Below are 13189 nucleotides of genomic sequence, written 5' to 3'. Positions count from 1 at the left end.
TATTCTGTAAAAAAATTCCGTGTCTCTACAGGGTTTACACCCAAATAAACCCTTAGTAGCTTTCACATTTTTGACCTTTAATATGATGTAACACATTCTTGCCCTTTAAAAAAAAAAAAAAAAAAAATGAAAAAGAAAAAGAAAAAGTCAAAGTTATAATTATAGTAAATAATGGATGGGAAAAATATATCAAGATATGGATCTTTTCCATATATTTGTCTGTCTTTAAATTCCACAATCTTATCCATAATTAACATTTTCTTACTGCCATTAAGTCTCTGATTCTCTTGATAATTGCTGGGATTTTAAATACATGAAATTTAAAATGTGACAAGATTTTAAAGCAACAATATAACTTTCTAAAATCCTATGCAATTGAAATAAAATTCAGTGAGATTTGGAAATCATGAATTTGCATTCCACTCTTCCCCTTTCCTATTCCTTAATCCTGAAATATCTTGTCCCAACCTCCATCTTCACAGGGTTAAGTTTCATTTCATTGAAAAATCAAACTTACAAAAACAAATATCTATATGTATGTGTGATTTTGTGCTCAACTTTTTGCAAATTCTTTATGCAAAAAGGAAAGATAGGGCTTTTGATCTAAACCCAAAAACCCCAGTGCTGAATACTCATTGCCTATATATTTATTTATTTATTAGGCCATTTATCTCTTTCTCCATTATTTATTTATTTATTTATTATTTTTTTTTTTATGGATCAGTGACTGGGGTGCTGGGATTCGGTGGTGCATTCTCTCTGTAGATATAAATATGTATATGTAATAGGACAATGCTTCAGTCCTGTCCCATCAAGACAGATTGTATCCTGTACTAACGTGTCTCAATAAAATATTAACACTTTTTTAAACTTAAAAAAATACAAAACATATATTATATCCATTTTTTATAGTTAAACCCGAGAGACTTATTTTTTTTCTTACTCAAATTTGAATGTTATTTTTAATTAACTCATGGAAAATTGTATTTTCTACCTTTTTCTGTTATTTTTAATTTTCTTAAGATAGAAATCTATCCTTAAAAAAATTGAACTACCATTTCTATTTCTCATTTTTAAAATTTACCTCAACTATTTTTTATACATGCTATATATGAAAGTTATTCATTTTTTCACTCAATTATACGGTTTCTATCTTATTTTTATTTCCTACATACCTTTTTTCTGTAAATAAGAATGAAAGTTATCCATTGTTCTTGTTTTTGAAAGCGAAAAAAACTCAAAAATTACACGTCGGACAAATATAACGTTTTAACATATCTGTTTTAAGAAATTGAATTAATCCTTGCTAAGACCAAATCGAAATCGAAATCCAATATGAAGCGGAGTGGTGGAGGACACAATGGGTATATTAGGTTTGGAATGATTAGCGACTAAGGAAAAAAAAAAGAAAAAAAAAAAGATGCAGATAAAGATACACGGATGGGAGTAAAAAGGAAAAAAATAGATCTGTCAGGCTTAACCCTAAAAAAATGTGTATAACCCATGTTTATTTTTTTAAGTTTAAAAGAGGTGTCGACTTCTTATTGGGACACATTAATGTGCATGACATAATCAGTCTTGATGGACAGGACTCAACTATTTTCCTTTTCATTTTATATAAAAAAAATAGTTACATATATCCTCCATCTATTTTTTGTTCTCTCTCTCATTTTTTTTTCCCCTTACTTTTGTAGGTTCTTTATTTGCCAGGTCATTACAATTTTTTTTTTGATAAATTTGTATTTTTTTGTTCCCGCAGAATTTGTAAAATTTTTAATTATATGCAAAAACTCGTTTTTAGTTTGTAAGTTTGTAATTTGATATAAAAGTGATCTGATTTTATTGTAGCACCTAGATTATTTTTTTTTTTCCTTCATTTACAAACTCGATCTTCTCCATTTGTGAAAAAGTAACAACTTTGTTGTACGTTATTTGAAATTTGTGGATGGTTGCCAACTTGCCATTGATTAAAATATGGGCTGGCCTCTAGTGGGCCCGATAATAATGAGAAATAGTTTTGTCTTATAAGGCCGACATCGACCAAAGTCTTGTATGGTTCAGGCCTAGTCCTACCTTCCTTAATCCCTGCAACTTTGTGTGCCAACTTTCGAATGCCAAGTTGCCAACAAGTTTTTCTTTTTTTCTTTCTTTTTCTTTTCTTTTTTCTTCCATAGTCATGTTTTAGCTGACTAAACAAACTCTCAAGGGGCCCACCATAAGGCAAAAAATACTACTCCCTTTGTCCCCCCCTCCCAAAAAAAAACAAAAAACTGTATCTTTCTGGAAATATAATTTTTTAAGAGTGTAATTTATTATTATTATTTATTCTAGTGGTATGAAATGAATTTTCTAACATGTCTTTCTAAAATTTTGTTCTTGACATTCTTTTGTTGAGATACTTATTTCAAGACAAGAGGGTAAATTAGGAATATTAAAAATAATTCATTGAATTTTGATCCCAGACACTTGTTTTGGAACAATCAAAAAAATAAAAAGCAGACACTTTTTATCGGAGGGAGAAAATACTAGAATAGCACAACTCATTCAAAATTTTGGGACAAAGCTAAATTAATATTGACACTAATGGGCATTAACACATATGTTATTTAAACTCTGTTATGAATAATATTGTGGGTATATTTTTTTAATAATAATAAATATAAAGTTAATTAGATTGGTTATAACAAGGGTTGGGTTTTTTTAATAAAATATTTAATAAATGGAGAAAGTGACTGATAGAGAATTACTAGTATTTAAACTTAAGAATATAAAAATACCATGGCTTAGTGGTATTTTTTTTTTTCTTTTAGAGGTTCTAGTCTCTTTAAGTGCAATATATATATATAATAGAGAAAATATATATATCTAAACATATAATTGTAAGGGTAATGAGGTGTGAGGGCACTGCCCAAATTGTAAGAACGAGACATGTGAGTAATGCGGTGGCACCAACTAGGCCTGGCTGCCCAAATGTCGGTAGAAAATAGCTACTTTGGACCTTTTTGTAGGCCCATCTACTAAAGTGGGAGCTTGACTAGCGCCATTTTGAAGCAATGGTTTTTCAACCATACCTAAGCGTGCATTGAATTGCATGTGACATTATTGCTCTTGTAGTCATGAGAATCATATGTTTGTACGTTGAAATTTATTTTGTGGCACTCAAAACTGAATCGAATAAAAGGGTTTGGATTCTCCTACCCTCATTTACATACAGGTGGAACCTACACGGGTCTCACTTGAATGTATCTGAGGATTAAAAACCTCTTGACCCTCCTTTTAAGTTTATAATGTCGGTTAGTGGTTAGTCCATCACTACTCGTACATGTATTTGTATCAATTGATAGCCAATAACTTTAAGGCTAGTGGTATCTAATTGTCTTCTATCTCTTAGTGTAGTGTTACCCGTTATAAGTTTCCAAGACGCAATTACAACTTGAAATGGTGGGACTAAAGCCTAATAGCCTATTGCTATATCTAGCGTACGAATCTAAATGATCAAGAGCAATGCTACTTCAATTTTTGCTTCTGTCCTATGCTAGTATAAATTGCTAATGCAACACACTACATGGTAGTATAACATGTATATAAAAAAAATTGTTGCATAAACGATGTAATGTAATTGTTGTATAAGAGATGTAAAATTATTACACATTCGATGTGAAGTTATTGTATAAATAATATGAGTTATTTTATAATCGAGCTAAATGACATAGTAATAACACAGGATGAAATGGCACAAAAAAATATCCAAGTTTACGTTACTTAGGAGGCGGAATGGTTAGTTATTGAATGGTGAAGATTTTGTGAAGGATCCACCTCGTTCTACAGTTGTGCATAGGAGAGCCTAGATTGTTCACCCCTGGTCCATAGTTTGCCTACATCAAAAGTCTTGGCCTTGGCCAACAAAAAATTTCCCTTCATTTTAGCTTATTTTAAAATTTACATTCAAGAGGTTTAAAGTGAATGGATACAAAAGTTCAAAACATTATGGAAAAGAGTTGAACAAACGACTCTAGAGTTCTTTTTTAGTTTCAAGGTTAAAAGTAGGAGCAATTCAACCTAGATTGAAGATTCAATTGGAGTACTATAGAAAAAGAAAGATTATATAATATACTACGTAAAAATGATGACTAAAATCAAATTAGAAAATAAAAAATCATGAAAACTGTGATGATGATCATGCTATGTATATAAATATCATGATGGCCATGTGATCATGACATACATTATTGGGTTAGTTAGATGAAATGGGTGATACTGTTGTGAGAATATTTTTAAAATTGTTGATATTGCTTTAAGCTTCACAATGATCGAAAGAGAGATTATGGGGGTCCCAAACCCTTTCATTTCATTAAAATAAATTTTAAGTGGGACCATAGACCCTAATGGACACACTATCAACAATTTCATACATACACGTAGGATACACACCAACTCACACAAACCTGCACTCGCGCGCACCCAACAAGCTGTGACACATAGAGAGATAGTTGTCTGTGTCTGGTCTCCAGAACAACCAACATCAGTGTCAAACCTGACCAGTCCCATCAAGCCCATATAGGGTATGCATCGGACGGTGTAGGAAAAGACACGACAGCAAAATGAAAAATCGATACTAACCCCAACTCTGGCCATTAAAGATGGAGAATATACCAATGGTTAGTGGGAGGAGAAACCATGATGAGGATTGCATAGTGGATACTTCTTATGTGGACCCTACTTCCTTTTTTCCTTTTTTGTTTTTTTGTTTTAAAGTCTTGCTAATAAGCCTCATGTTACGTATGAGAAAAATAAAAAAATAAAAAAATTAATCTTAGAGGACCATAATTTTATGGCCTAGATAAAGAGACTCCAACCCCTTTTATATTCCTTTCAAAAATTCACTATATTATGCTTTTGATACATTTCCATGTTGACTAAACCCATCCAAACGTGCTCTCTATCTCTATCTCTTTCTCCCTCTCTCTCTCCAATAATCTTGGTAAGACTTTATGATATTCATTTTTTATTTTATTTTTTATTTTTTATTTTTTATTTTGCTCAAATGTCTAAATTCTAGTAGTATTAACGGAAATCCATAAGCCCTCTCTCTCTCTCTCTCACACACACACACACACTCTCTCTCTCAAGGAGTGTATCCATACATGCATGGAGAAAGTTGAATTTTCTGTTTGTTGTTTCATATACATGTATATATGGGATTTCATCTTCATAGATACATATGCAAATATGTTGCCCTTGATTTGAGTGCAGACACAATTGGCTTTGGTTTAGTAAGAGGAGGTGGTGATACAATGGCTTTCTCAAAGTTGTGTAGCTTATAATTGGAGTTGAAAAGGGTAATTTGAGCCTTTTCAATGGTAAATGATGCTGTTTGATTGGGATCAATGACATCAATCAGCTTTTTGTGGTATGCTTCTTCCTATATTCATCTATATATCTTTTCTGCAGTATATACTTCAATTGATCCCTCTAGAGAAGTCTATATATATATATATATAACCAACCAAAAGTTGAAGATGCTTTTTAACTTTCTGTTATACATATCCTGACATACTTTGGTAGCTAGAAGATAAATGATGTAAAAGAAAACTTCAATCATGCATATATATATATATATATATATAAATATGTATATACTGCATGCTTTCTCAAAGAAATTCCAATTGAATATGGACAAAATGAAATTAATTAAATAATAAAACTTCACTAGGGTTTTATTGAGGAGCTCTTTATCATCTAAAAACAATGTATTCATATATATATATATATGTATGGCTAAACTACCACAACAAATGACATCAAATGAATTGAAGTATAAGGGCAATGGAGCAAGAAATGACATAAGCAAACACATGGTATTTTCTGGTTGTTCATATTCATGGTGTTGGGATCTAGTAGTAATCCCACTTTAAAAAAGAAGTGAGGTTTCTGTTATTTCTCTATTTTGAAGAATAACCCTTTGGGACTTTCCTTTTGTCAGATGAAAAGTACTTCATACTCATGTGCCTATTTTTTACCACCATTTGTTTGTCCAAGCACACACCACTAGGTGGGGGGCTCAATTTTTCTTTCTTTTTTTTTTTTTTTTCTTCCTTTGTGCAGGAGGGTGGGGTGTATGAAGCTTTTAAATGTCAAACAATCTCTGAGGTTATTAATGGCCCCTTACTTATAACCCATTATTAATCACCAAAAAAAGTTTATTCTTTCATCACTTATTTGTCAAATGTATGGTGAAATGTTGTGTATACATCATTTTCAATTTGTTCACCAAAATCTTTATCTTATAATAGTGACTGTAGTTGTGATAGTCAAAAATTGGTTTTCTTTTTCTAATGAATGGTTTTGGCGTAGGTTGCCCTTCATCAAATGAATATCACATCCATAATATATTTGACCCAGTTATCTAGATGAAATACCTCTTCAATTATTGTCCAAGTGTTTTTATTTTTTATTTTGTTTATAGATGATAATAAATATGTGTAAATACAGTAATTCATTTCTTGAAAAGCTTAAGGGCTTGTTTAGAAGTTTTGTATTTTTGTAGGAGATTTAATTTCATTTTCTACAATCTTCTCGGGTGTCTTACAATAAGAATTTTTTTTACTAGCAATTATTGTACATTTGTATATCGGTAGAATACTCAAATAGTTTTTAGTAGATTTATTTTAGAAATTTATATCTTTCTAGAATACTCTAACATATTATAGAAGATTTAATTTCTTTTTCTATTTGGAGAGCTTTGGTATATATAAGCGTGTGTTGTATAAAAGATTGTTATCAAATGAGAAAAAAAAAAAAAAAATTCTCCCCAAATCATAGTATCAGACGGTAGCTTAAAGTAGGTAAGAATTCACGAAAAAAAAAAATTTAAACAAGCGGTTGACTGGCGTTACTGAAAACCATGCCTAACACACGTGATTATCTTTAATTCTACTCAGTAAATCGGTTGCCGTAATAAAAATTGTGTCAAAAATAAAATAAAACGAGTTGTTGGTGGTTGGCTGACGTTATAGTCACTAAAAACGCAGGCTAACGCATGTGATTATCTGAATAAGTGTTTAACTCTACTAACTATGAGTAAATCTCGTGTAAACATCCAAAGACATATAGACACAAATCCAAAGATATATAGACACAAATTTGCATGGCTGGTAGCCGTGTCAAAACAGAACGCCATATATATATATGCTTATACAACTGTTGAAAGACACTTCACCAATTCTCACCGTGTTGCACAAAGTGTATTACAGGCAGAAAATTAGAAATTTAGAAAATTTCTCTCTTTCTCTCTATGGTGTGGGAGAAAATTTCTTCTTTGATATGTAAATATGGTGGGTAAGATTCTATAAGGAAAAGGAAGATGATGGAATGAAATGATTGGAATCCTTTCTGGATGAATGGTGATTCGTGTATGGTAAGTGATCCCAATTTTAATTCAATAGTGAATTGCATAGAGGCTATGTAACTAGAATTCTCTTTCATGATCTGCATGTTAGGTCTATACTTCTTCTTCTTCCATTTCCTTTTCATCTTTCATTTTTTCCCCTTGTTCTGTGGCTATTTTTATGAGCCAAATTATCATTAATTACATTCATTCAAACACGTCTATTCAACTACTGGAACTCATTATCATTTTCATTTGAATCTTTTATTTGTATTAATATACTGAAGGGCATACTCTTTTTTTTTTTTTTCTTTTCCATTAACGTAGTTTGTAGTTGTGCATCTCTTCCTAGATTTCTTTAGGCTCTTCTAATTTTCTCTTCCTTCCCCAAGGAAAATAGACGTTGCACCATTTATTTAACCAAAAAACTAGCAGTATTTCATGGTAGTCTCTTCACAAGGCCAGGGATGACATTAGTTTCAGTCAAATTTGACTGTGATCTAGTCTGGATGTTAATATATCTAATTTCTTGTCCAATATTTTTTCCATCAAAATTAATATGACACTATCAGTTTTTGTTTTCTACCCCAGAAGGGGGATAACTTTAATCATATGCCAGAGAGAAACCTGTCACGTGCAAGTCATGTGCTAAGCGGTGGAGATCATGCATGTGGGGTGATCTCCACCCTCCCTGTGAACATCCCCGCTAGTCCCACTGGGGAGGATTCGGGTTCTATTGTATTCTAGCCCGCCTAATAGGAAAGGACAACATATTAGACCTAACATTTGACGTTAATAATTCTACACAAAAGTGGTTGCTCACTCAACCTACATCCCTACATTAGTCAAATCTTTTATCATCAACAGTGTTTAAAAGAGAAAGAGAGAAAATTAATGAATGAACTTACATTTTTCCAGTGATATGGTTTGATTGACGATAGTATCTGCAGGGCTCTGTTTTATTGTGAATGCAATTTACTTTAGACATTCATCTCCTTTTTATTTATTTTTTATTTTTTATTTTTATCGTAATGGTGAAATGATGCCAATGTAGATACTGGAGTACTTTTGAAAGTATTTGGGAAGGGCATGTCTGAGTCCTATGAAGTGGGATTGACATTTTTGTTAAAGGACATCAATAATCACAAAGATGAAGTTTATGAAACTCGGGACAAGGCCAGACACCTTCTATACAGAAGAGGCTACCAGGTACTATGAATTTTTATGGGAAATATATATATATACACAACTGCCAAAAAAGTGTGTTTGTGTAATGGTATTTTTTATTTTTAACAATGCAGGACGGTGATTTCAGAAATACCTAGCGATCTCACCATACGAATTAACAACATTAATTATCTTCTTCACAAGGTATGATTTGGTGGGAAATAATACTCTAACCATTCTGAACATGGATGGATTAAACCATTTTATGAAATAAAAGACCATCTTGTTGGAAATCAAATACTCAACAGGACATGTTCACAAATGTGGATTGTTGAGACTAGTATGTGCATGTGCATCTTATCTTCTTAGGAGTGATCAAGGTCCTTGTTAATTGTTGCACTCCTAGCTGCAGTTTCCACTTCTTCCAAAGTGCGGCCTGTTACAAAGACTCTGCTCGGATTCCGAAGATTCCAGCAGAGTTACTCTGGAGCTTCATGACATTCCGGGAGGTGAAGATGCTTTTGAGCTGTGTGCTAAGTTTTGCTATGGGATTACAATCAATCTAAGTGCCCATAACTTTGTATCTGCAATTTGTGCCGCCAAGTTCCTTCGAATGACTGAAGCTGTTGAGAAGGGAAATTTTGTTCTCAAACTTGAGGCCTTCTTCAATTCATGCATTCTTGAAGGTTGGAAGGACTCACTTGTCGCGCTCCAGAGCACCAAAAAGTTGTTTGAATGGTCAGAAAATCTTGGCATTATCAGAAGGTGCATCGATTCTATTGTTGAGAAAATACTCACCCCCACAGCAAAGGTTAGAAAACTTGCATCTACTTTGCTTCTATACTTCAGACAAGCAAGCACTTTCATATAACATAAACTTTTGTAGGATGTATATTTCTTTTGATATTTTAAAGTACATTTGATATAAATGAATACTCCTGCAGGTCTCATGGTCCTACACTTACACTAGACCAGGGTATGCTCAAAAGCACCACCAAGTTGTCCCAAAGGATTGGTGGACAGAGGACATATCTGATCTTGACATAGATCTGTTCCGGTGCATAGTCACTGCTGTTAGGTCGACAAACATGCTGCCACCACAGCTCATTGGCGAAGCTTTGCATGTCTACGCCTGTCGTTGGCTACCTGACACCACAAAGAGCCAGACTCCAGAGAATTCAGCTTCACAAACTGAAGGACTTGTGGAGAAAAACCGGCGAGTTCTTGAGACCATTGTGAGCATGATTCCTGCAGACCGAGGATCGGTTTCATTTGGATTCCTGGTGAGGCTTCTCAGCATAGCAAATTTTCTAGGGGTTTCTCCGGTGGCGAAGTCAGAACTTGTAAGGCGATCCAGTCTGCAGTTTGAGGAGGCAACCGTAAACGACTTGCTGCTTCCTTCAAGCTCCTCTTCAGATGGGCATTTCTATGATATTGACTTGGTTAGGGCAGTATTAGAAAGCTTCATCGTGCAATGGCGAAGACAACCCACTGGAGAACATAGCCATAGCCAATCTCTGAGACCGATTAGAAAGGTTGCAAAGCTCATTGATTCTTATCTCCAAGTAGTTGCAAAAGATGCCAACATGCCAGTACTAAAAGTAGTGTCTCTTGCTGAAGCTTTGCCAGATTTTGCCCGTCCTGACCACGATGACCTTTACAAGGCCATTAACATTTATCTCAAGGTATGCTACTAATAACCTTATAACAAACATTACAAACTAAAAAAATATTACATATTATTATTGTTATTATTATCATCACATACTTCAACATTTTCAAGGTCTAATGCCAATGCCATGGACACATTGATTCCCATGAGCCAAAAATGTTAAAGTTGCATTTTCACCTTCATTTATGCATTCAGGGCACCCTGTTTTGAATCATTTATGCATCTAAAAGCTAGCACCATCCGATTTTATGGTCACTTGTTTAACAAATTCCTGTTCTTCATTCAATTTTGGACTTCTTATTGCTGTGTTGGTGACCAGGAGCATCCTGAGCTGCCCAAAGCAGACAAAAAGCGCCTGTGCCGAATCCTAGACTGCCAGAAATTGTCCCAAGAAGTCTGTGCCCATGTTGTGAGGAACGAGCGGCTACCACTGAGAACAGTGGTGCAGGTCCTCTTCTATGAACAAGAGAGAGGAGGCAGGGCAACAAGTCATAAACTACCACATCAAGAGCTGTTATCTAGTAGACAGCGAACGCCAACTGCTGCTGAAGACCTGAGCAAGTTGAGGTTGGATCAAGATGAACAATCCAGTAAATCCGAGGGAATCATGAGAAGATCCACAACTCCTGGCAGCGTCGATAGAGGCTCTCGGAAAATGGTGAAGCCGGATGGAAAGATGCAAATGGCAGCTGAACAAAATGTGATGAGAAAAGAAGTCAGTGAAATAGGGCCAGAGATTAGAGAAGAAGGAATTTCTGGTTGCAAGTTGGACCCGAAGAATGTAATACATAGGAGAAGTAAAATAAGCCATAATAAAGGCACAGCAAGGTAGCACATTAAGACCCTCCTGTTTGTCTCTGATCTTAAGCCAATTGTAAAGATCAAGAGTACTTGTTAAATTTTCCAGACATGTACATACTCTTTAAATCATATGATCACCTTTTAAGTTCTTGAACCAATGCTGCATATGATAAATGGTAGTCTAGCAAATGAAGGGAAATAGTAAAAGGGGGAGATGGGTTTTGCACTGGATTTCAGTGTCTCTGCTTCCCTGGGCTTCATTCAAAAAAAAAGGGTCAAGCATGTGATTTCTTCAGCCCCCAACCCCACCCTAGGAGATAGTAGTCTAGCTCAGTTTAACAAACCGAACGCTTAAAAGTTGTCGGGGTAGTGATATATTCTTTCATATGAGGAGTGCTAAAGCCCGAAATTCGACAAAATTAGTCGTTTAAGCTACTGTCCTTAGTATTCTTCCTCTCATAATATATATATATGTGTGTACGTGTGTGCGCACAAAACTTGTACATATTTTATTTATTACAATATAATACATAACTGTTCAAAATATAACACGAATTCAAAAGACATCATTAACAAAGAATTCATTGTCTTCGGATAACAAATGAATCACACTAATTAATACATCAATATCAATTTTACAAACATTTCAATAAAAAGGAATAATATATCAATGTGAACAATATGAATATAAGTCGTAAAATCGAGCCATAGAATTTCAATAATAAAATTAACTCAATATGACAATATGTACTAAAAATTAAGAAAAATGACAATAATAAAATAGTTGGAAAGAGCTAGCCGATGCATGTAGTTTCAAGAAACAATCCATCTTCCTTGACACGCTCAAAAAGAAATAAAGTGTACTAGTCTTGTAAAATACTCCCAAAGAAAGACTATAAATGGTGCTTTATCTAAAAAAAAACAGAGAGACTATAAAATGGTGCTTTATCTAAAAAAAAATAGGGACTATAAATGGTGATAAGAGTCTGAATTAGTAGCTGTCAATAGAGTGAACAAAATTTTATATCTTTTCCTGGTTCAATACAAACACTCGTGTAAACGGAAGCTATTGATTCAATAACAACCATTAATTTTTTGAAATTTTCTAGAGGTGTGGTCCTTGTGTATAGTGATTTCACACCCCAAACACGTAACTCGTGAATGTCAAATCAGAAATAGGGTCATTATTCTGTTCCATTTAAAGAATGGTACTACTAAATGATTTTATTTGCACAGTTGAATTATCATGACTCAGGTTTTGAACCTGAAATTTTTAGCACAATGAGTGAGGAAAACCAATTTCGAAAATATTAATGTTTAGACATCATAAACAAATTTGGAGAAATCCATTCTAAAAATTATTATAGGTCCATCTCACGTTTTTACACCATATAATTACATTAGATTAATGATTGCAGAAAATATAAAATTTGAATGGAACTGAAAGAAGAATAGATGGATGAGACATTATAGAGAATATATTGTGTATTCTCTTTTTTGTTCGCTTAGATGAAAAGAAAACAATAAGCTGACTTCATTAATAGAGAATTAAGGAGAGTTTTAAATTATTTTTATATCTTGTAATTTGTAAATGACAATATTGTAATTTAATCTCATATTTAGAGGGATGAAAATTTTTAAATAATAAAGATGACTTATTGTAACATGGGGAAACTTGTCTCACATCTGATCTAGATAGGAGAGTAATAGGGTATATATGACTTAAACTTTTGGATAAATGGACAAGCGTTTACCCATTACAATTAGTATCATAGTTAGGATATTGCGAGTTAGGGGAAGAATGTAACAAGGGGAGCTTGTCCCATACCGAATCCGAATGGAATAGTGATTGGTTATATATGGACTGTATAACAAAGTATTAAAAAATATATCCTAATAACTTAGGCTTTAGATTTTCTCTCCTTACCTCATCTCTAACAAAGTATTAAAAAAAGTATTGTGAGGTCCTTTATTAATGACTTTTAAAAGATAAAAGTTAGATCAAATGCAAAAAAAACAAAATCCCTATTTTTACTTTCTCTCCCAAGAAACTCCTATAAATTTTAATTTTTACAATAAACTCCCTAAATTATTACCTTTTTTATAAAGAAACACCAGACGTTACTATTAATTTTTCTAATTATATAGGCACGTGAACTAGG

General features: G+C 33.4%; 1 protein-coding gene across 2 annotated transcripts; it reads left to right on the top strand.

Annotated features, from left to right (window-relative positions):
* The first annotated feature begins 4781 nt into the window (after positions 1–4781).
* On the top strand, positions 4782–11185 carry LOC132312765 (BTB/POZ domain-containing protein At5g47800). Of its 2 annotated transcripts, XM_059811271.1 has the most exons (7): positions 4782–4981; positions 5254–5410; positions 8442–8596; positions 8689–8758; positions 8961–9365; positions 9499–10239; positions 10546–11185. In XM_059811271.1, the coding sequence occupies exons 3-7, from the start codon at positions 8538–8540 to the stop codon at positions 11056–11058; spliced, it is 1788 nt and encodes a 595-aa protein (XP_059667254.1). In that variant the 5' UTR covers positions 4782–4981; positions 5254–5410; positions 8442–8537; the 3' UTR covers positions 11059–11185. The 2 variants fall into 2 exon arrangements, with proteins under 2 accessions (XP_059667254.1, XP_059667259.1); XM_059811276.1 differs by lacking the exon at positions 4782–4981 and having other exon boundaries at positions 5032–5410; positions 8967–9365.
* The last annotated feature ends 2004 nt before the right edge of the window (positions 11186–13189 follow it).

This window comes from Cornus florida, unplaced genomic scaffold, assembly GCF_030987335.1.
Source record: "Cornus florida cultivar Cherokee Brave unplaced genomic scaffold, ASM3098733v1 CherokeeBrave_3.0.0_Hap2_Chr01, whole genome shotgun sequence".
NCBI lineage: Eukaryota > Viridiplantae > Streptophyta > Magnoliopsida > Cornales > Cornaceae > Cornus > Cornus florida.
This window is presented reverse-complemented; position numbering and strand designations above follow the sequence as displayed.